The sequence below is a fragment of the Barbus barbus genome (assembly GCF_936440315.1).
Source record: "Barbus barbus genome assembly, chromosome: 31".
NCBI lineage: Eukaryota > Metazoa > Chordata > Actinopteri > Cypriniformes > Cyprinidae > Barbus > Barbus barbus.
In genome coordinates, this window is record NC_136759.1 from 5,145,741 (window position 1) to 5,171,658 (window position 25,918).

The 25,918-nt window shown below is 33.8% G+C and overlaps 1 protein-coding gene across 1 annotated transcript in view; it reads left to right on the top strand.

Annotated features, from left to right (window-relative positions):
- The window catches only part of LOC306851579 (uncharacterized protein), a 64,659-nt gene that overhangs the window by 28,464 nt on the left and 10,277 nt on the right, over positions 1 to 25,918 (top strand). The window contains exons 18-23 of the mRNA XM_079387926.1: positions 1,474 to 1,911; positions 5,356 to 5,793; positions 10,666 to 11,103; positions 12,561 to 12,998; positions 17,336 to 17,806; positions 22,543 to 23,013. Of these exons, the coding sequence (XP_079244052.1) occupies positions 1,474 to 1,911; positions 5,356 to 5,793; positions 10,666 to 11,103; positions 12,561 to 12,998; positions 17,336 to 17,806; positions 22,543 to 23,013 (2,694 nt within the window). The remainder of the gene's footprint in view (positions 1 to 1,473; positions 1,912 to 5,355; positions 5,794 to 10,665; positions 11,104 to 12,560; positions 12,999 to 17,335; positions 17,807 to 22,542; positions 23,014 to 25,918) is intronic.

The following is a 25,918-nucleotide window of genomic DNA, read 5'->3' on the forward strand; positions in this document are numbered from 1 at the left end:
TAATGTGTGGTAATGTGAAGTAATCAGAAATTGTAGGATTCATTCATGCTTTTTTAATGCCAGGTTGGAGTTATTCACTGATTTTGTGTCATGGTCCATGGACCCCCTGAATTAGCCTTGGACACCCCCTGGCCACCCCATGTATAAAACTCTAGCTCCGCCACTGAGTGTGTTGCATTCTGATTAGTGCCTCATATTTCAGATATCTTACACAGTGACAACAACCGCATCAACTGAGTGTTTGAAATAACTTCCTTTTGTGATCTGATGTGGATTCTTATCGCAGAACGAGTCAGAAAATATTCTGTGATAAAGACTGTCACTTTTAGTCAGCTACAACAATAGCTGGATGCCTTTGTCCATATATCGACTGGGAAACCTCACAGTGCATTGCATTCTGAATAGTGCCTCATAGAATACACTCAGGAGCACACAGTGACAACAACCGCAAATCACCTGAGAAAATACAGACTGTTTTTATATTCATATTTTTGAGAACGGCTTACACTTACTCAGAATAAAGCAGACTAATAATTAAATCTCTTAAAGGGGTCATGGCATGGATTTTTTTAATTATTTTAAGATTTTTTACTTAACACACGTACAAAAACATATGCATAATCAAAAATATTTTCAACCCTCATTCCACCCCTTTGGTCTGAAATTATTGTTATTTAAAGGAAGGTTTCTTTATATCTCACCAAAAACTTAATAAATGGAGGTTCCTGTGAGATTTTATTTAGGGTGTTATACCACAAACAGCCACCGGTGACACCCAAACTACATTGACGTTTATTTGATGCATTTTTCTGTCACAAATGTCTAGATTTCTTTGTCAGTTTTACGTCTATCACAAAATAACCACCACAAATGGAGTTTTGAGACTCTGACCTTTCCAAAGATATGTATTTTGTTAAGATTATAAAAAGTTTTGATTGTAAAATACTGTAATAATTTTGTAATATGACACTTGACTCCGCCCACTTAGGGGGAGGAGACCTCTAAAAGATTTTAAAGAACCATTTCCATGGCAACGCAATTTACAATTTCAAAATGGTTTTCACAGGATGAATTTTGAGTTTTAAAGCTTTCAATGATATATAATTTAGGGTGATTACTAAAACATTTGATAGAGTAAAAAGGCAATAAAATATGTAATGGCTGTGACACGGGGTTAAATGGGAATTTGAAGGAAATTATTTAAATTACTCTCACTTTAAAATGTAGTTTAGATCTGAAAAGATTGAACCAATACAAAACACTTTACTATTTATTCACTTTAGGATTATATTTACAACACACCACTCGACAACCGGCCACTACAGCTAAAATACAAACTGACATTGATTCTTTCAAATCATTCATCAGCTTTCATATGTATTTTATATTTAAATCATTTCATTTGTCACCTGCAGTATTTTTGATCATACTGTACATTAAACATTGAAGTGATAATTATTTGTGTCTCCACAGGTTTGACATTTATATCTCCGAGAGAGAAGCTGCTGTAAAGTTTCTACTGAATCTGATTGTTTCAGCGTCAGAGTTTGATGCAAATAAAGGAGAAAATTACTCTGAATTATTAACATCTGTGTGCAGCTACACATCTTTTCCCTTCCGTGAAAACTACACTAACCTTCATTATCAGTGTGATATACTGCTGGATCTGTGTTCACATGTGAAGGACTATGAGACTCAAACAGGCAGGAGTGTCCTTCCAGCATTACAGCCAATTTATCAGTCAGCTCCTGCAGTCTGGAGAATAGACCTCTCAGAGAGAAAGAGCTCCATCCTCCTAGAAGTGCTGAAACTCCAAACAGAGAAGAAACCAGTAGAGCTGATAGACTGGACAGATGAAGAGAGTGAAGTGAAGGGATTCCTCCAGTGTCTGCCCTACATCTCACAGCTGAGGTGAGAGACTCATGGGGAAAATATTACTCTGGGGTTGATTTGTTTTGTTTCCATACGTTCTAATCTCATTTAGGATTACTGGCTACATTTTTATTTTTTTGCGAGTACAAAGAGCAGAATGAGTGGAACTTAAAATGCTGCCCCTCATCACAGCGTCCCCAATCCTGTAAATTATGACAAACCACTGATCTATAATAATAATCTATAATAGAGACCTGGATTGCTCATGACATCATTAAAGTGAAATCAGCCCCCCATATTGGTATACCCTAGTATTTTGAGTTAATAGGAAATCATAAATTTTTAGTGAGAAAACATCACCTAACGAGTCACCATGTTATATCTAAAGTCTCCCTGTACATTATTAAAATGTAAATATCTTAAGCATATAAACAGTTATTTGTTTAATGTCAGGAATTTCCCCTGCTTATTAAAAACAGCAGCGAAAAACAGATGAACATGATAAACATCGGACAGCCGAGAGCCTCTACATATTTATTACACATGAGAAAGTGCTCATTCTGAAATCTGAATAAAGGTATATGCGCAAATGCTACGAAGCATAAATCTTTATTCAGATTTACAATAATCTTTAAAAGATTATTTGCATAGTTTATTCACAGTTTAATTAGGTTGTAATATTACTTTTATTCATACAGTTGGCTAGATGCAAATGTTTTAACAATGATTTCAATAACAGCATGCATTTTGAAGCAGTCATTGATTTAAACATTGGTTAAATTAATAATTAATTCAACAACATAAACATAATATTTTCCTCCTGTGGAAACTGTAATGCTAGTAAAACACCATAGAATTATTGCAGCTTTGAAGAGTCTAAATTAGATGCTGCTCAAACAAAAAATAAAATACATGCATCATAACTTATTTAGAGAAATAATGCTGACTACATGTGGTACAGACTTAAATACATCAAACTTTTTTCCGAGATGATGTATGGTAAGCTTATCTTTGATTTAAATATAATATAGTGCAATATAGTAACAGTCTTGTATTGTAATATTTATTGTATATTTGAATCAATTTCTGATACTAATACTATTTTTGATAATAGTAATAATGTTCATGTTTAAGATTTCCTGCATAATTACGTACATAAAGAAATATATTTTGTGTTGGATCAGTTACCCGTGTCAGCAAGTGCAACTTTCCCTGACTGACTTTGTGAATCATTCAGTCCTCATCCATACACTTCATGCTTATGACAGTACTTAAATGATTAAAATGATGTCGTTTTAATATTAAAATACGTTTTTCTATCATACACTCTTAAAAGTAAAGGTGCTTCATGATGCCATAGAAGAACCTTTTTGTCTAAATGGTTCCATAAAGAACCTTCAACATCTGAAGAACCTTTCTGTTTCACAAAAGCTTCTTTGTGGTGAAAGAAGGTTCTTCAGATTATAAAAAGGTAAGAAATAGATGATTCTTTAAAGAACCTTTGACTGAATATTTCTTTATGGAACCAGAAATGGTTCTTCTATGGCATCGCTGTGAAGAACCTTTTAAGCACCTTTATTTCTAAGAGTGTAGATAATATACAGAGAAAACTATATATTTTTAGGTCATTTGACAGCAGCTAGAAAACATCGTCACATAACAACAGAAAATCCACCCAGTGTCCATAAACTTGAGAAAAATAGAGAGAATTTAGCAAAAATTACATTTAAAATTTACTCATAATTGCTATTTTTTTATAATGATTAATAAAAATGAATAGATATAATGTTATTATAAAAATGGTCTAATATGAACTTGTATACAAGCCAATTGTTACTTTAATCTTAACAATAGGGTTCCCTGTATAGTTTAGTTTAGAAAAAATAAGTGTACATTACCAGTCAAAAGTGTTTAAACAAGATTTTTAATTCTCTTCTGCTCACCAAGCCTGGATTTATTTGATCCAAAATGCAGCAAAAGCAGTAATATTGTGAAATGTTTACTATTTAAAATGACTGCTTTATTTGAATATATTTTAACATGTAATTTATTTCTGTGATCAAAGCTGAATTTTCAGTATCATTCCTCCAGTCTTCAGTGTCACATGATCCTTCAGAAATCAGTCTAATATGCTGATTTGATGCTCAATAAACATTTTTTACATAACAAATATTATCATAAAAAACATCATTATTATTATAAATATTTAAAACAGTTTAGTACATTTTTTCAGGATTCTTTTAATGAATACAAAGATCAAAAGATTAGCATTTATCTGAAATATTTATTTGTTTATTTTACTTGGAGTCTGTATAATTATTTATTTTATTTTATTATTTTTTTTTTGGGGGGGGGGGGGGTATTATAGAAATTACTACTTTTATTTAGTAAGGATGTTTTAAATCAAAACTGATGATAAAGACATTTATAATGTTACAAAAGATTTCTATTTCAGATAAATGCTGTTCTTCTGAACTTTCTCTTCATCAAAGAAACATGAAAAAATTCTACTCGACTGTTTTCAACAACATCAATAATAATAATAAAAATTATAATAAATGTTTTTTGAGCTAAAAATTCAGCTTTGAAATCACAGGAATAAATGACATTTTAAAATATATTCAAATAGAAAGCAGTTATTTTAAATAATACAAATATTTCTGCTTTTGCTGTATTTTGGATCAAATAAATGCAGGCTTGGTGAGCAGAAGAGAATTAAAAACATTATAAATCTTACTGTTCTAAATCTTTTGACTGGTAATGTTAATCACAGGCTTGTTAATTATTCATGAATAATTCTCACTCCAGGCTCCAGCCACTGGTTAATGAGGTGATAGAATTAAGAGAAATAAGCTTCAATAGACTAACATTTGAAGTTACGGTAGGAATGTTTAGCTAATGTGTGGTAATGTGAAGTAATCAGCAATTGTAGGATTTATTCATGCTTTTTTAATGCCAGGTTGGAGTTATTCACTGATTTTGACTCCGCCCACTTAGGGGGAGGAGACCTCTAAAAGATTTTAAAGAACTATTTCCATGGCAACACAATTTCCAATTTCAAAATGGTTTTCACAGGATGAATTTTGAGTTTTAAAGCTTTCAAATGATATATAATTTATGGTGATTACTAAAACATTTGATAGAGTAAAAAGGCAATAAAATATGTAATGGCTGTGACACGGGGTTAAATGGGAATTTGAAGGAAATTATTTAAATTACTCTCACTTTAATATGTAGTTTAGATTTGAAAAGATTGAACCAATACAAAACACTTTACTATTTATTCACTTTAGGATTATATTTACAACACACCACTCGACAACCGGCCACTACAGCTAAAATACAAACTGACATTGATTCTTTCAAATCATTCATCAGCTTTCATATGTATTTTATATTTAAATCATTTCATTTGTCACCTGCAGTATTTTTGATCATAGTGTACATTAAACATTGAAGTGATAATTATTTGTGTCTCCACAGGTTTGACTTTGATATCTCCAAGAGAGAAGCTGCTGTAAAGTTTCTACTGAATCTGATTGTTTCAGCGTCAGAGTTTGATGCAAATAAAGGAGAAAATTACACTGAATTATTAACATCTGTGTGCAGCTACACATCTTTTCCCTGCAGTGAAAACTACACTAAGCGTCATAATCAGTGTATGTTTCTGCTGGATCTGTGTTCACATGTGAAGGACTATGAGACTCAAACAGGCAGGAGTGTCCTTCCAGCATTACAGCCAATTTATCAGTCAGCTCCTGCAGTCTGGATCATAGACCTCTCAGAGAGAAAGAGCTCCATCCTCCTAGAAGTGCTGAAACTCCCAACAGAGAAGAAACCAGTAGAGCTGAGAGACTGGACAGATGAAGAGAGTGAAGTGAAGGGATTCCTGCAGTGTCTGCCCTACATCTCACAGCTGAGGTGAGAGACTCATGGGGAAAATATTACTCTGGGGTTGATTTTTGTTTCCATACTTTTTATTTTTTTGCGAGTACAAAGAGCAGAATGAGTGGAACTTAAAATGCTGCCCCTCATCACAGCGTCCCCAATCCTGTAAATTATGACAAACCACTGATCTATAATAATAATCTATAATAGAGACCTGGATTGCTCATGACATCATTAAAGTGAAATCAGCCCCGCCATATTGGTATACCCTAGTATTCCCATACATTGTTTTGAGTTAATAGGAAATCATACATTTTTAGTGAGAAAGCATCACCTAACGCGTCACCATGTTATATCTAAAGTCTCCCTGTACATTATTAAAATGTAAATATCTTAAGCATATAAACAGTTATTTGTTTAATGTCAGGAATTTCCCTGCTTATTAAAAACAGATGAACACGATAAACATCGGACAGCCGAGAGCCTCTACATATTTATTACACATGAGAAAGTGCTCATTCTGAAATCTGAATAAAGGTATATGCGCAAATGCTACGAAGCATAAATCTTTATTCAGATTTACAATAATCTTTAAAAGATTATTTGCATAGTTTATTCACAGTTTAATTAGGTTGTAATATTACTTTTATTCATACGGTTGGCTAGATGCAAATGTTTTAACAATGATTTCAATAACAGCATGCATTTTGAAGCAGTCATTGATTTAAACATTGGTTAAATTAATAATTAATTCAACAACATAAACATAATATTTTACTCCTGTGGAAACTGTAATGCTAGTAAAACACCATAGAATTATTGCAGCTTTGAAGAGTCTAAATTAGATGCTGCTCAAACAAAAAATAAAATACATGCATCATAACTTATTTAGAGAAATAATGCTGACTACATGTGGTACAGACTTAAATACATCAAACTTTTTTCCGAGATGATGCATGGTAAGCTTATCTTTGATTTAAATATAATAGTGCAATATAGTAACAGTCTTGTATTGTAATATTTATTGTATATTTGAATCAATTTCTGATACTAATACTATTTTTGATAATAGTAATAATGTTCATGTTTAAGATTTCCTGCATAATTACGTACATAAAGAAATATATTTTGTGTTGGATCAGTTACCCGTGTCAGCAAGTGCAACTTTCCCTGACTGACTTTGTGAATCATTCAGTCACCATCCATACACTTCATGCTTATGAAAGTATTTAAATGATTAAAATGATGTCATTTTAATATTGAAATACATTTTTCTATCATACACTCTTAAAAGTAAAGGTGCTTCATGATGCCATAGAAGAACCTTTTTGTCTGAATGGTTCCATAAAGAACCTTCAACATCTGAAGAACCTTTCTGTGTCACAAAAGCTTCTTTGTGGTGAAAGAAGGGTCTTCAGATTATAAAAAGATAAGAAATAGATGATTCTTTAAAGAACCTTTGACTGAATATTTCTTTATGGAACCAGAAATGGTTCTTCTGTGGCATCGCTGTGAAGAACCTGTTAAGCATCTTTATTTTTAAGAGTGTAGATAATATACAGAGAAAACTATATATTTTTAGGCCATTTGACAGCAGCTAGAAAACATTGTCACATAACAACAGAAAATCCACCCAGTGTCCATAAACTTGAGAAAAATAGAGAGAATTTAGCAAAAATTACATTTAAATATTTACTCATAATTGCTCTTTTTTATTATGATTAATACAAATGAATAGATATAACATTATTATAAAAATGGTCTAATATGAACTCGTATACAAGCCAATTGTTACTTTAACCTTAACAATAGGGTTCCCTGTCTAGTTTAGTTTAGAAAAAATAAGTGTACATTACCAGTCAAAAGTGTTTGAACAAGATTTTTAATGTTTTTAAAGAATTCTCTTCTGCTCACCAAGCCTGGATTTATTTGATCCAAAATGCAGCTGTTACGGGGCTGACGAGATGTGAGACGTGCGGATCCATATGCAAAGCTTTATTCTAAAACATGGTCAGTAAACAGGCAGGGTCAGATAGTGGCAAACAGGTATGGCAAGGGCAAGACAAAGCAGTCCGTGGAGCAAGCGTGGGTCGACGATCAGCGAACAGTTTCCAAAGGGGCAAGGCAGAGAGATAATCCAGTAGCGAAAGCAATAGTCCAAACGGGGAGCGAACAGAGTCCAAACGGCAGAGGCGAAGGGTAAATCCAGGCAGGGTCAAACACGGCAGGAAAACAAGGCAAAACTTAGACTATGATAATGGCTCTGTATATTTGCTATCGCTAGGAGAGAGATAACTGCAAATAATACTCGGCCCTGAGCAAGAGCAAGTCCCAGGCTTATATGGTGTGTGGTGGTGATTGAAATGATGATCAGGTGTGGGCGAGATAGAGAACAGCTGTGCGTGTCGTCAGTGCAATGTATTGTGGGAACTGTAGTCCAGTGTGCTGTACGAGTCCATGTGGTGAGTGAGTGACATCTGGTGGCGAGTTAACGGAAGAGCATGGCCAGGATTCGTGACAGCAGCAAAAGCAGTAATATTGTGAAATGTTTATTATTTAAAATGACTGCTTTATTTGAATATATTTTAAAATCTAATTAATTTCTGTGATCAAAGCTAAATTTTCAGCATCATTCCTCCAGTCTTCAGTGTCACATGATCCTTCAGAAATCAGTCTAATATGCTGATTTGATGCTCAATAAACATTTTTTACATAAAAAAAATATTATCATAAAAACCATATCATTATTGTTATAAATATTTAAAACAGTTTAGTAATTTTTTTCAGGATCCGTTTAATGAATACAAAGATCAAAAGATTAGCATTTATCTGAAATATTTATTTGTTTATTTTACTTTGAGTCTGTATAATTATTTATTTTATTTTATTATTATTTTTTTGGGAGGGGTATTATAGAAATTACTACTTTTATTTAGTAAGGATGTTTTAAATCAAAAGTGATGATAAAGACATTTATGTTACAAAAAGATTTCTATTTCAGATAAATGCTGTTCTTCTGAACTTTCTCTTCATCAAAGAAACATGAAAAAAATATTATCGACTGTTTTCAACAACAGCAATAATAATAAAAATTATAATAAATGTTTTTTGAGCTAAAAATTCAGCTTTGAAATCACAGGAATAAATGACATTTTAAAATATATTCAAATAGAAAGCAGTTATTTTAAATAATACAAATATTTCTGCTTTTGCTGTATTTTGGATCAAATAAATGCAGGCTTGGTGAGCAGAAGAGAATTAAAAACATTATAAATCTGACTGTTCTAAATCTTTTGGCTGGTAATGTTAATCACAGGCTTGTTAATTATTCATGAATAATTCTCACTCCAGGCTCCAGCCACTGGTTAATGAGGTGATAGAATTAAGAGAAATAAGCTTCAATAGACTAACATTTGAAGTTACGGTAGCAATATATAGCTAATGTGTGGTAATGTGAAGTACTCAGCAATTGTAGGATTTATTCATGCTTTTTTAATGCCAGGTTGGAGTTATACACTGATTTTGTGTCATGGTCCATGGACCCCCTGAATTAGCCTTGGACACCCCCTGGCCACCCCATGTATAAAACTCTAGCTCCGCCACTGAGTGTGTTTCATTCTGATTAGTGCCTCATATTTCAGATATCTTACACAGTGACAACAACCGCATCAACTGAGTGTTTGAAATAACTTCCTTTTGTGATCTGATGTGGATTCTTATCGCAGAATGAGTCAGAAAATATTCTGTGATAAAGACTGTCACTTTTAGTCAGCTACAACAATAGCTGGATGCCTTTGTCCATATATCGACTGGGAAACCTCACAGTGCATTGCATTCTGAATAGTGCCTCATAGAATACACTCAGGAGCACACAGTGACAACAACCGCAAATCACCTGAGAAAATACAGACTGTTTTACAGACTGACCAAACCAACGGCTTACACTTACTTAGAATAAAGCAGACTAATAATTAAATCTCTTAAAGGGGTCATGGCATGGATTTTTTAATTATTTTAAGATTTTTTACTTATAACACACAAAAACATATGCATAATCAAGAATATTTTCAACCCTCATTCCACCCCTTTGGTCTGAAATTATTGTTATTTAAGGGAAGGTTTCTTTATATCTCACCAAAAACTTCATAAATGGAGGTTCCTGTGAGATTTTATTTAGGGTGTTATACCACAAACAGCCACCGGTGACACCCAAACTACATTGACTTTTATTTGATGCATTTTTCTGTCACAAATGTCTAGATTTCTTTGTCAGTTTTACGTCTATCACAAAACAACCACCACATATGGAATTTAGAGACTCTGACCTTTCCAACGATATGTATTTTGTTAAGATTATAAAAAGTTTTGATTGTAAAATACTGTAATAATTTTGTAATATGACACTTGACTCCGCCCACTTAGGGGGAGGAGACCTCTGAAAGAGTTTAAAGAACCATTTCCATGGCAACGCAATTTCCAATTTCAAAATTTTCACAGGATGAATTTTGAGTTTTAAAGCTTTCAAATGATATATAATTTAGGGTGATTACTAAAACATTTGATAGAGTAAAAAGGCAATAAAATATGTAATGGCTGTGACACGGGGTTAAATGGGAATTTGAAGGAAATTATTTAAATTACTCTCACTTTAATATGTAGTTTAGATTTGAAAAGATTGAACCAATACAAAACACTTTACTATATCTTCACTTTAGGATTATATTTATAACACACCACTCGACAACCGGCCACTACAGCTAAAATACAAACTGACATTGAATCTTTCAAATCATTCATCAGCTTTCATATGTATTTTATATTTAAATCATTTCATTTGTCACCTGCAGTATTTTTGATCATAGTGTACATTAAACATTGAAGTCATAATTATTTGTGTCTCCACAGGTTTGGCATTCATATCTCCAAGAGAGAAGCTGCTGTAAAGTTTCTACTGAATCTGATTGTTTCAGCGTCAGAGTTTGATGCAAATAAAGGAGAAAATTACTCTGAATTATTAACATCTGTGTGCAGCTACAAATCTTTTCCCTTCCGTGAAAACTACACTAAGCGTCATAATCAGGGTGATTTTCTGCTGGATCTGTGTTCACATGTGAAGGACTATGAGACTCAAACAGGCAGGAGTGTCCTTCCAGCATTACAGCCAATTTATCAGTCAGCTCCTGCAGTCTGGAGAATAAAGCTCTCAGAGAGAAAGAGCTCCATCCTCCTAGAAGTGCTGAAACTCCCAACAGAGAAGAAACCAGTAGAGCTGAGAGACTGGACAGATGAAGAGAGTGAAGTGAAGGGATTCCTCCAGTGTCTGCCCTACATCTCACAGCTGAGGTGGGTCTCTATGAACATAACAGAATCTATTACACACATCCTACTTTAAGCTGAGTTTAATGAAGCCACTGTTAACTGAAGTAAGTTATGTGTTCAGACCAATTAAATGTTTTTTTGTCAGTAGATTTTTATTTTTCATATAAATGACAAATGATTATGAAGCAGAGTGGCCGATACCAAAATCTCTTTATAACAAGTCCTGTCACTCGGCGGCCATCTTTGAAACGCCTCTCAGGCATCCAAGTGCAGCTCCTATCTCTTTGAATGGGGAAGCATCAAATTCTCCAAAAAAACTGTTCACTAAGCTTACGATTAAATTCCATATTTGAAATAACCAATGAAATCGGACAACAACTGTCTCATGAATGTTGTTTCTTTTGCTCAAATAGCATTATAAAAAGCTTATTTCTCATGTTAGATCAGCCAGTGCACATGCGCAGTCCTGAGCACACTTCTCAGAGCGCTGACTGTTTCTATAGCAACCGGGACTTCTAACTGCAGCTGCAGTGACGCGCTGACTTTACCGATTAGCGATTGGCTCTTTCAATCAGAAGGCGGGGGCTATAATAAACGTTGCATTTTTCCCCATTCAAAACAATACGATGACATGTTGCACTATATTGCATATACCACTATTAAGAAAGAAAAAAATTAATAAGATGAGCTTCTTGATATTTCTCACCAAAAACTTCATAAATGGAGGCTCCTGTGAGATTTTATTTAGGGTGTTATACCACAAACAGCCACCGGTGACACCCAAACTACATTGATATTTTTTTTATGCATTTTTCTGTCACAAATGTCTAAATTTCTTTGTCAGTTTTACGTCTATCACAAAATAACCACCACATATGGAATTTAGAGACTCTGACCTTTCCAACGATATGTATTTTGTTAAGATTATAAAAAGTTTTGATTGTAAAATACTGTAATAATTTTGTAATATGACACTTGACTCCGCCCACTTAGGGGGAGGAGACCGCTAAAAGATTTTAAAGAACCATTTCCATGGCAACGCAATTTCCAATTTCAAAATGGTTTTCACAGGATGAATTTTGAGTTTTAAAGCTTTCAAATAATATATAATTTAGGGTGATTACTAAAACATTTGATAGAGTAAAAAAGCAATAAAATATGTAATGGCTGTGACACGGGGTTAAATGGGAATTTGAAGGAAATTATTTAAATTACTCTCACTTTAATATGTAGTTTAGATTTGAAAAGATTGAACCAATACAAAACACTTTACTATTTATTCACTTTAGGATTATATTTACAACACACCACTCGACAACCGGCCACTACAGCTAAAATACAAACTGACATTGAATCTTTCAAATCATTCATCAGCTTTCATATGTATTTTATATTTAAATCATTTCATTTGTCACCTGCAGTATTTTTGATCATACTGTACATTAAACATTGAAGTGATAATTATTTGTGTGTCTCCACAGGTTTGACGTTGATAACTCCAGGAGAGAAGCTGCTGTAAAGTTTCTACTGAATCTGATTGTTTCAGCGTCAGAGTTTGATGCAAATAAAGGAGAAAATTACTCTGAATTATTAACATCTGTGTGCAGCTACACATCTTTTCCCTGCAGTGAAAACTACACTAAGCGTCATAATCAGTGTGATTTCCTGCTGGATCTGTGTTCACATGTGAAGGACTATGAGACTCAAACAGGCAGGAGTGTCCTTCCAGCATTACAGACAATTTATCAGTCAGCTCCTGCAGTCTGGAGAATAAAGCTCTCAGAGAGAAAGAGCTCCATCCTCCTAGAAGTGCTGAAACTCCAAACAGAGAAGAAACCAGTAGAGCTGATAGACTGCACAGATGAAGAGAGTGAAGTGAAGGGATTCCTCCAGTGTCTGCCCTACATCTCACAGCTGAGGTGGGTCTCTATGAACATAACAGAATCTATTACACACATCCTACTTTAAGCTGAGTTTAATGAAGCCACTGTTAACTGAAGTAAGTTATGTGTTCAGACCAATTCAATGTTGTTTTTTTGTCAGTAGATTTTTATTTTTCATATAAATGACAAATGATTATGAAGCAGAGTGGCCGATACTGACCGTATGACTTCAGCTTTCCCTGATCACACAATGATGTCACTAAACATCAAGCGATAGATGGAGCCTACAGTAACAAATATAGGATATGCATCAATCCCAACTACAATATGATGAGGACAACTTTCCCTGACTGACTTTGTGAATCATTCAGTCCCCATCCATACACTTCGTGCTTATGACAGTACTTATAAGATTAAAATGATGTTTTAATATTAAAATACATTTTTCTATCATACACTCTTAAAAGTAAAGGTGCTTCATGATGCCATAGAAGAACCTTTTTGTTTAAATGGTTCCATAAAGAACCTTCAACATCTGAAGAACCTTTCTGTTTCACAAAAGCTTCTTTGTGGTGAAAGAAGGTTCTTCAGATTATAAAAAGATAAGAAATAGATGATTCTTTAAAGAACCTTTGACTGAATATTTCTTTATGGAACCAGAAATGGTTCTTCTATGGCATCGCTGTGAAGAACCTTTTAAGCACCTTTATTTTTAAGAGTGTAGATAATATACAGAGAAAACTATATATTTTAGGCCATTTGTTCCCCCAAAAGTGTGGACACTTGTTCTGCAGGGCTGTACGTCCTGCAGAAACCCATCCAACGTGCACACACACACACAGCAGTGAACACACACACACACACACACACCGTGAACACACCCCCGGAGCAGTGGGCAGCCATTTTATGCTGCATCGCCCAGGGAGCAGTTGGGGGTTCGGTGCCTTGCTCAAGGGCACCTCAGTCGTGGTATCGAGGGTGGAGAGAGCACTGTACATTCACTCCCCCCAAGAATGTGGATTCTTATCGCAGAATGAGTCAGAAAATATTCTGTGATAAAGACTGTCACTTTTAGTCAGCTACAACAATAGCTGGATGCCTTTGTCCATATATCGACTGGGAAACCTCACAGTGCATTGCATTCTGAATAGTGCCTCATAGAATACACTCAGGAGCACACAGTGACAACAACCGCAAATCACCTGAGAAAATACAGACTGTTTTTATATTCATATTTTTGAGAACGGCTTACACTTACTTAGAATAAAGCAGACTAATGCTTAAATCTCTTAAAGGGGTCATGGCATGGATTTTTAAATTATTTTAAGTTTTTTTTACTTATAACACACATACAAAAATATATGCATAATCAAAAATATTTTCAACCCTCATTCTGCCCCTTTGGTCTGAAATTATTGTTATTTAAGGGAAGGTTTCTTTAAGGCTTGAAAGTAAATGGCCACTGTTATGATTGGCTGACATCAGATGCAACAGAACAAATACAGCAGTGCAGTTATAAATACAACACTACTTCAGTGTAGAAAGATGCTCTTTGCAGCCAACATCTACCAGCAGAGATGAACTGAACCAAATTAACCAGTTAAGCCTTTATCTCTGACTTGTACTACTCAGTTTTTATTGCAAAGAGATATAATTCACATCACCTGATTATGACATTTGTCACTTTTACTGCATTTCCATCTTACAGATATAGCTATCCACTAATCAGAAATATCAAATCTCTAAAACAAGTTATTCATGAAAAAACAGATCGATAGATCTCTTAATTATTTTCTTATTTATGCCTGATATGCAGTTTATGCAGCTTGGCTCTAAGAAATAGAGACGAAGTCACAGAGTCACGTAAAATAATCCTTCAAGTCCTCTCACAATAAAGACGTAACTTTGACTGAATTAAATATGCAGCCATGAATGAGCGCATGTTGGAAATAAAAGTGCTGAATTGAATTCTCTCTCTGTTGTATATTTGCTCATCATTTGTCTCGTGAAGCAGCTTTTATATTGCTGTTCACTCAGCGGGATGATGCTCAGGAAATGCTCAGCGCGGCCACCGCATGTAACTTTAACAAGATTCACTTGTTTGAAACACGCTAAATTATATTAACATTTACTATAAAACCATTATTTCGCCAATAAACATCTAAATAAATACATCTCTATGGAAAATAATTATCTCCGCGCGCGATTGTAGTTTGAGTATAGTTCTGTGTAACGTTAAATTCATAGATAAACCGCGCAGTCAGCAGGCATTTCATAATCTAGAATGACAAAAGCATTTTAATAATTCTGATAACATACCAGCTGAGAAATGCAATAAAATACGATGTTTTGTTTGTTATAGCCTATTTCAATATTACAGAGAATATTATTCAGTGAATTAACATTATCCAGTGAATTATTCTTCACTCTTTAGCCTATTAAACAGCTTATAAACCTAAAACTGCAGTTTAAAATGAAGTTGATATGACTCCTGTCCTTTATTGTCTCCATTTGAAAACATTAGACATTATTTTGCTTATTAATATCAGTGTTGCTGATGATGCTTTTTATAAATAAAATGTTTTTATTGTAATATGAAGATTAAATTGAACATGAAAGACTGTTAATTTTCAACCTTTTTTTTGTTGTTGTTAAGATGACTGAAAGGAGGAAACCCCTAAGTGAAATATGGACTTACTTCACTCAGTTATTGATTTACTTTATTACAGTAAATAAATATCGGTTCTGCATATCGGTTATCGAGCACATAAACATGCAAATAATTGGAATCGGTTATAAAAAAATCAGTATTGGTCAATCACTACTTTACACGCTCATTTCTTGAGTCTTTTTATAAATCTGAGCACTGACCAGTGCTAAAATAGGGGTTTCATGACACATAAACTGAGCTGTAGATTGTTTATTCTCATGATAGTCAGCACACAAACACAGAAACTGTATGTCACAGATTTAGTTTCATATCACCTGATTCAATGACTTGAATTATAAAGGGCATATTGCAGGTTAGAGACTCCAGTGAGTCGATGTATAGAAAATACTGTAGGAACTAGATTTTCTTTAAAATATGCTATTAAGGCTTCTGCAGTCGTTTTTGTGAGAATTTTACTTCCGCATCTGAAACGTGCCAAAACCTGAAGTGACTCATCAAAAGGGAGAGCGGTCCATTTAAACCACAGGAAAACAACGAATTGCAATGACAGTTTGGACGCTGAGGACATTTTAAATGTGTATTTACACTCGTATGATGGACCACAGATAAAATGATGAGCCTGCTATGCAGCCAAGAGAGCAGGACAGGCCAGGATTACACAGAACAACGGTCAGAGAAGACAAATTGAGTTGATGTGATGAGAACAGGGCAGGTGTTTGGTGAGAGATCAGTGTTAGTTTACAGATATACACACGTTAGCTTAATTAGCTAGTTGCTAATGTAAAATGAATTTTGTTGACGATCAATAAAAAATAAATCACAATCAAGCAGCTCTGTATTTATGGTTAATTCAATTCAGTTTTATTTATACAGCACTAAATCATAAATATTATTTCATAGCACTGTTAATACCCAACTCAAAACACAACATTTCAACTGTTAATATATATATATGTAGATGTACCAAACATATACTACCAAAAGAAATACCATCTGACCCATTTAAAAACATTTAACAATCTTTCAGTCTGGGTATCACACTAATGTGTTCTTAAAGTGTGTTAAATGGTGAAGGCTGTACTAGATATACACCAATGATGATAATCCTCCGGTGTAAAGTGATCGTTAAGTTACACACCACCGCGGTGTTTGAAGCAGATGCATTAATGAAGTCCAGTCTCTTCAGCTGCAGTAACGCACCGAGGCCCGGAAGATACCGTCCTATTTCTTGTTAGGAAACCTGTGGACTCGATGTCCTGACAGGCTGGAGTTCGTGCAACCTCCACAAACACAATAATTTACCATGACAATGATAAATTGAAATAAAAATAACTACCGAAAACACACTGACTCTCGCGCGCTCAAAGCAGAGCGTGGCACACGACTCCCTTATGTGACGTAATATGACGCGGTGTTGAAAAAAAAAAACGTTTTTTGAGAACTGTCAAGGAAAGCCTCACTTTTTCATCTAAATTTGTGCCCTCGCGTCTTGTAAAACATTTTCAAATCCTGCATTAACAGTTCATATGGTATTTTCATACAAGATTATATATTCATTTGAAAAAAAAAATTTAACCAGCAATATGCACTTTAAAGGAGTATTAAAAAAAAAAACTGAACTAAATTATTTTTTTAAAGGGTCGAGTTAATTATTAGAAACCAGCTCTGGACATTAACATGGTTATTTTGTTTGTCTCCACAGAATTCATGAATCTGATTTCTGTTATGAGACGGAATCTGCTGCCCGGTTTCTCCTGAATCTGACTCTTGCAGCTTCAAAGTGTGATACAACTACAGGAGAGAATTTCATTGAGCTGTTAGCATCTGTGTGCAGCTACAGATCATTTCTCTGTTGTGAAGATGATGACATTGATGATGATGAGTATAAGACGATCTGTATCAGAGAACACTGTGATTTTCTGCTGGATCTGTGTTCACATGTGAAGGACTATGAGACTCAAACAGGCAGGAGTGTCCTTCCAGCATTACAGCCAATTTATCAGTCAGCTCCTGCAGTCTGGAGAATAAACCTCTCAGAGAGAAAGAGCTCCATCCTCCTAGAAGTGCTGAAACTCCAAACAGAGAAGAAACCAGTAGAGCTGATAGACTGGACAGATGAAGAGAGTGAAGTGAAGGGATTCCTCCAGTGTCTGCCCTACATCTCACAGCTGAGGTGAGAGAAAAAGACCACCCATGCTTTTTTTTGTTATTCAGTGTCTACAATTTAATTAATTTAATTAACTTAAATATTCATTAAGCAATATGTGAACATAAATAAGAAGTGAACTCAGGGGCAGTTAGGGGGCACTGGCCCTTTGGCCCCCCTAAATTTAGAATCATATCACGACAAACAGTTGTGGGTGAAATGCGCAGTTTGTCCGGTAAACTATATATAAAAAAGAAAAACATCACTAACTGCTAAATTCAAATCTGCGTTCGCTGGCTGGCACAGAGTCAGAGACACACACGTTTTTAAAGCACTGCGCATTATAACCAATCACATACGATTCTGTTGAGCTTATGAATGCAATGACCAATCAGAGGCGTTCATAGTCATTGAGTGCGTTTACATGGACCTTAATGTGATTTATAATGAGATTTTGACAATATTGCGATTAAACTTTACCTCATGTAAACGCTATACTTCGATTTAAATAATGCGATTAAGCTCATAATCGCATCAAGCATAATCGTATTAACATAGGTGGCGTACACCGATTTTAATCTAAATATACAGGCATGTAAACACCATAATCACAGTATTGCCGCACTGACCAAAGTGCGCATGCGCTCGTGATGTACATGAATGACGCCTATAATAATACGCAGATTAGAAACGATGGAGGGGAAGAAAGCATCGCATTTCTGGGGAAAACACAACTCGCTGCCACCAGTCTGTTCCTTACCCTCATCCAGAAACGGCGAGAACGCGACGGCAGCGTATAGGCAAACAAATTCCATGGCGCCGATAAAGCGTGGAATACAGCCATACAAAATCATTATGCATTAGACATAAATAAAATAAAAGAGTGTCCAGTAAACGCACCTGCTCTTTCTGAGTCCATCATGTTTTATTATAATAAAATATAAAAATATTATTTCAATATAAAAATGTGGTTGACAATAAAGTACTAGACTATTTTAGTGCCTAAAACACAGCTGAAAACACTACATTTCTACTTAATTTTAATTGAGATATGTTTATTATATGAAGTAATACTGAGTGAATATGACAATTTTTGTATTATTCCTCACCTCCAGGTATTTTAATAAAGGGGCTCACTATAGCTTTATTGCTCTGTCAGTTTGGTTCTGGTTTTCAAAACCCCCAAAAACTTGTTCTCTAACATTACATACTCATGAATGAGACATGCAGTTAGTGATAAAAATGTGAAAAAGTCCGGAAAACAACAGCACATAAATGCAAGAATGTAAAATGAGTTATTTTATGCATTTAAATGGTTTCATTTTCGTTTGTACTTTTAAAATTAATGAAAAAATAGCGCATATTTTCTAGTATAAGTGCACTGTGCTCACATTTACTTGTGCATTAAATTACAAATTAAAATACATATCAGCTTGCACCTTATTGTGATCTGGAATTGCATGATAGCCTATATTTTAGTATGCATTTGAGAGACGTTCTTAAATGTAATGCATACATGCATGCACAGTTTGCAGGTTTAATCGCCTTTTTGGTAATTTCATGACTTAACTGACGACAGAACTACGTCGTATGCTCATAGTTTCTTGTGCGCTTATTTTACGGCAAGCCGTTTTGACTTTTATTCCTTCTCAGGATATGAATTCTTGATATCAACAATTCAGTTCTTACTAGTTAAAATGTTAATTCTTGATATCAGGAATTATATTTCTACTAGTAACAATGGCTATTTTTGATATCTGTAATTGTATTTTCACTAGTTAAATGTCACCATAGGCTGCCATTCAAAATCAATTGTTGATATCAAGAATTAATTTCTTACGCCTTGAAATTCCAATTTCACATCAGAAATACAATTCTTACTAGTAAAAATGTCTATTCTTGATATCAACAATTTAGTTCTTGATATCAGCAGTTTAATTGTCACTAGTGACAATGATCAATTCTGATATCAAGAATTAAATAATAAAATATAATAATATATAATATAAAAAATCATTATCTACACAAGTTGTATTTTTCTAAAGTACACAACCCCTTTATTTTTTTTTTCATTTTAAAGGCGACTCAAACCTTAAACTTCTCAATTTTCAATGATGCATTTTATTAAACAATGGGATAAATTATGGACCTAACCTAATTTAAAAAATCGAGGTTTAACTTTATTTTTTAAAGGAAAAAACTATTTAGTAAGAGGAATGAAACCGGTAACAGGAATGAGTATCCGTTATATTAGTATACAGGTTTGACTACACATGTGAGGAATTAATAACCGCACCGATATAGTGAAAGTATTGAACACTGACTAGTGAGCTGACCTCACTTCTAAACAAGGCCAAATCATGTTTCTAGTTAAATCCAGTGGTCTGCAGAGGTTTTTGTTAGGGTTATGTTTAGGGTAGAGGAAGGTAAGATATAAATAATGAAAATTATAAATATTAAATTCAAATTGATATTAAAAATAATCAACTTTATATCTTTTCAGTTTTTCTGTGCATATTGTTTTCTTATAGCGCAGCTCACACTGAGACGCCATTCCATATATGAGTCTAATACATAATTGCCACAGGACAGAAATTTCAAGTAAATTTTCTGTCATACTTGCAGGAATGTAATATAAAACAACAATGCAGGAACAACCATAGGTTTTCTCTGGGCAAAAGCACTGTCTCAGTGTGGATAGAAGGCCAAAACTTTGAGAAAAAAGATGCATTTTCAAATTTATCTAGATTAATATGGATGTAGCCTAATATTTGCATTAATAAATGTGATTACACTACTCACTCCTGTTATTATTACTCAGTTACTATATATACGTATAGGATATATGAGTATATGAGTAACAGGACTGAAAGTAAGAGGATTGAGAATTTAGGATAAAATTAGCAAATACATATAATCTAGCCACACTGAGTACATGCTAATATTATGAGAATATTCAGCAAATTATTGTGATTCACCAAAGTTTTGTATTTTTAAAATAAACAAGTAACATATAAGAAATAATTTAGGTAACAGGACAGTATATTTATGATGACACTCAGTGTTACAAAATCATCAGATATACAGAAAAGAAGATAAGAGCACATGCTTCCGATCATTTCATTGCTTTCAGAAGATCCAGATGTTGCAATATTATCTTGAAAATGTGTCTTGTGGATTTTTCCAAGTTTTTTTTTTTTGAGGGGGGAATGTGTGGATAATGTAACGTTATCTTTTGTTGACGCTACCGCGCTACTTGATCAAAAACAGAGCTTTGCTCCTGAAAAGATATTTGATTCAGAAAACAGCGACGCTACTGAGAAATATAGTTAAACTAGTAGAGACTCTACTGCCATCACTGCTCTTACTAACTCATTAGTTAGTAAACTTCATTTAACATAACAGGCATTAATGCACAAATTAGATGTATTACATAAATGCCTGATATGCAGTTTATGCAGCTTGGCTCTAACAAATAGAGACGAAGTCACAGAGTCACGTAAAATAATCCTTCAAGTCCTCTCACAATAAAGACGTAACGTTGCCTGAATTAAATATGCATCCATGAATGAGTGCATGTTGGAAATAAAAGTGCTGAATTGAATTCTCTCTCTGTTGTATATTTGCTCATCATTTGTCTCGTGAAGCAGCTTTTATATTGCTGTTCACTCAGCGGGATGATGCTCAGGAAATGCTCAGCGCGGCCACCGCATGTAACTTTAACAAGATTCACTTGTTTGAAACACGCTAAATTATATTAACATTTACTATAAAACCATTATTTCGCCAATAAACATCTAAATAAATACATCTTTATGGAAATTAATTATTAATTATTATTAATTATTTATTATCTCCGCGAGCGGTAACGTTAAATTCATAGATAAACCGCGCAGTCAGCAGGCATTTCATAATCTAGAATGACAAAAGCATTTTAATAATTCTGATAACATACCAGCTGAGAAATGCAATAAAATACGATGTTTTGTTTGTTATAGCCTATTTCAATATTCCAGAGAATATTATTCAGTGAATTAACATTATCCAGTGAATTATTCTTCACTCTTTAGCCTATTAAACTGCTTATAAACCTAAAACTGCAGTTTAAACCAAAGTTGATATGACTCATGTCCTTTATTGTCTCCATTTGAAAACATTAGACATTATTTTGCTTATTGTTAATATCAGTGTTGCTGATGATGCTTTTTATAAATAAAATGTTTTTATTGTAATATGAAGATTAAATTTAACATGACTGTTAATTTTCAACCTTTTTTGTTGTTGTTAAGATGACTGAAAGGAGGAAAACCCTAAGTGAATATGGACTTACTTCACTCAGTTATTGATTTACTTTATTACAGTAAATAAATATCGGTTCTGCATTAAATATCGGTTATCAGACACATAAACATGCAAATAATTGGTATCGATATCGGTTATTAAAAAAATCAGTATTGGTCAATCACTACTTTACACGCTCATTTCTTGAGTCTTTTTATAAATCTGAGCACTGAACTACCAGTGCTAAAATAGGGGTTTCATGACACATAAACTGAGCTGTAGATTGTTTATTCTCATGATAGTCAGCACACAAACACAGAAACTGTATGTCACAGATTTAGCTTCATATCACCTGATTCAATGACTTGAATTATAAAGGAGTGTTAAAAAAAACTGAACTAAATAATTTTTTTTAAAGGGTCGGGATAATTATTAGAAACCAGCTCTGGACATTAACATGATTATTTTGTTTGTCTCCACAGAATTCATGAATCTGAATTCAGTTATGAGAGGGAATCTGCTGCCCGGTTTCTGCTGAATCTGACTCTTGCAGCTTCAAAGTGTGATACAACTACAGGAGAGAATTTCATTGAGCTGTTAGCATCTGTGTGCAGCTACAGATCATTTCTCTGTTGTGAAGATGATGACATTGATGATGATGAGTATAAGACGATGTGTATCAGAGAACACTGTGATTTTCTGCTGGATCTGTGTTCACATGTGAAGGACTATGAGACTCAAACAGGCAGGAGTATCCTTCCAGCATTACAGCCAATTTATCAGTCAGCTCCTGCAGTCTGGAGTATAAACCTCTCAGAGAGAAAGAGCTCCATCCTCCTAGAAGTGCTGAAACTCCCAACAGAGAAGAAACCAGTAGAGCTGATAGACTGGACAGATGAAGAGAGTGAAGTGAAGGGATTCCTCCAGTGTCTGCCCTACATCTCACAGCTGAGGTGGGTCTCTATGAACATAACAGAATCTATTACACACATCCTACTTTAAGCTGAGTTTAATGAAGCCACTGTTAACTGAAGTAAGTTATGTGTTCAGACCAATTCAATGTTTTTTTTGTCAGTAGATTTTTATTTTTCATATAAATGACAAATGATTATGAAGCAGAGTGGCCGATACTGACCGTATGACTTCAGCTTTCCCTGATCACACAATGATGTCACTAAACATCAAGCGATAGAGGGAGCCTACAGTAACAAATATAGGATATGCATCAATCCCAACTACAATATGATGAGGACAACTTTCCCTGACTGACTTTGTGAATCATTCAGTCCCCATCCATACACTTCATGCTTATGACAGTACTTAAAAGATTAAAATGATGTTTTAATATTAAAATAAATTTTTCTATCATAAACTCTTAAAAGTAAAGGTGCTTCAGGATGCCATAGAAGAACATTTTTGTCTAAATAGTTCCATAAAGAACCTTTAACATCTGAAGAACCTTTCTGTTTCACAAAAGCTTCTTTGTGGTGAAAGAAGGTTCTTCAGATTATAAAAAGGTAAGAAATAGATGATTCTTTAAAGAACCTTTGACTGAATATTTCTTTATGGAACCAGAAATGGTTCTTCTATGGCATCGCTGTGAAGAACCTTTTAAGCACCTTTATTTTTAAGAGTGTGGATAATATACAGAGAAAACTATATATTTTTAGGTCATTTGACAGCAGCTAGAAAACATCGTCACATAACAACAGAAAATCCACCCAGTGTCCATAAACTTGAGAAAAATAGAGAGAATTTAGCAAAAATTACATTTAAAATTTACTCATAATTGCTATTTTTTTATAATGATTAATAAAAATGAATAGATATAATGTTATTATAAAAATGGTCTAATATGAACTTGTATACAAGCCAATTGTTACTTTAACCTTAACAATAGGGTTCCCTGTATAGTTTAGTTTAGAAAAAATAAGTGTACATTACCAGTCAAAAGTGTTTAAACAAGATTTTTAATTCTCTTCTGCTCACCAAGCCTGGATTTATTTGATCCAAAATGCAGCAAAAGCAGTAATATTGTGAAATGTTTACTATTTAAAATGACTGCTTTATTTGAATATATTTTAAAATGTAATTTATTCCTGTGATCAAAGCTAAATTTTCAGCATCATTACTCCAGTCTTCAGTGTCACATGATCCTTCAGAAATCAGTCTAATAAGCTGATTTGCTGCTCAAGAAACATTTTTTACATAAAAATAATTATCATAAAAACCATATCATTATTGTTATAAATATTTAAAACAGTTTAGTACATTTAATAAATGTTTTTTGAGCTAAAAATTCAGCTTTGAAATCACAGGAATAAATGACATTTTAAAATATATTCAAATAGAAAGCAGTTATTTTAAATAATAAAAATATTTCTGCTTTTGCTTATTTTGGATCAAATAAATGCAGGCTTGGTGAGCAGAAGAGAATTAAAAACATTATAAATCTGACTGTTCTAAATCTTTTGACTGGTAATGTTAATCACAGGCTTGTTAATTATTCATGAATAATTCTCACTCCAGGCTCCAGCCACTGGTTAATGAGGTGATAGAATTAAGAGAAATAAGCTTCAATAGACTAACATTTGAAGTTACGGTAGGAATGTATAGCTAATGTGTGGTAATGTGAAGTAATCAGCAATTGTAGGATTTATTCATGCTTTTTTAATGCCAGGTTGGAGTTATACACTGATTTTGTGTCATGTTTCATGGACCCCCTGAATTAGCCTTGGACACCCCCTGGCCACCCCATGTATAAAACTCTAGCTCCGCCACTGAGTGTGTTTCATTCTGATTAGTGCCTCATATTTCAGATATCTTACACAGTGACAACAACCGCATCAACTGAGTGTTTGAAATAACTTCCTTTTGTGATCTGATGTGGATTCTTATCGCAGAATGAGTCAGAAAATATTCTGTGATAAAGACTGTCACTTTTAGTCAGCTACAACAATAGCTGGATGCCTTTGTCCATATATCAACTGGGAAACCTCACAGTGCATTGCATTCTGAATAGTGCCTCATAGAATACACTCAGGAGCACACAGTGACAACAACCGCAAATCACCTGAGAAAATACAGACTGTTTTTATATTCATATTTTTGAGAACGGCTTACACTTACTTAGAATAAAGCAGACTAATAATTAAATCTCTTAAAGGGGTTCATGGCATGGATTTTTTTAATTATTTTAAGATTTTTTACTTAACACACTTACAAAAACATATGCATAATCAAAAATATTTTCAACCCTCATTCCACCCCTTTGGTCTGAAATTATTGTTATTTAAAGGAAGGTTTCTTTATATCTCACCAAAAACTTCATAAATGGAGGTTCCTGTGAGATTTTATTTAGGGTGTTATACCACAAACAGCCACCGGTGACACCCAAACTACATTGACGTTTTTGATGCATTTTTCTGTCACAAATGTCTAAATTTCTTTGTCAGTTTTACGTCTATCACAAAATAACCACCACATATGGAGTTTTGAGACTCTGACCTTTCCAACGATATGTATTTTGTTAAGATTATAAAAAGTTTTGATTGTAAAATACTGTAATAATTTTGTAATATGACACTTGACTCCGCCCACTTAGGGGGAGGAGACTTCTGAATGATTTAAAAAAAAACATTTCCATGGCAACACAATTTCCAATTTCAAAATGGTTTTCACAGGATTCATTTTGAGTTTTAAAGCTTTCAAATGATATATAATTTAGGGTGATTACTAAAACATTTGATAGAGTAAAAAGGCAATAAAATATGTAATGGCTGTGACACGGGGTTAAATGGGAATTTGAAGGAAATTATTTAAATTACTCTCACTTTAATATGTAGTTTAGATTTTAAA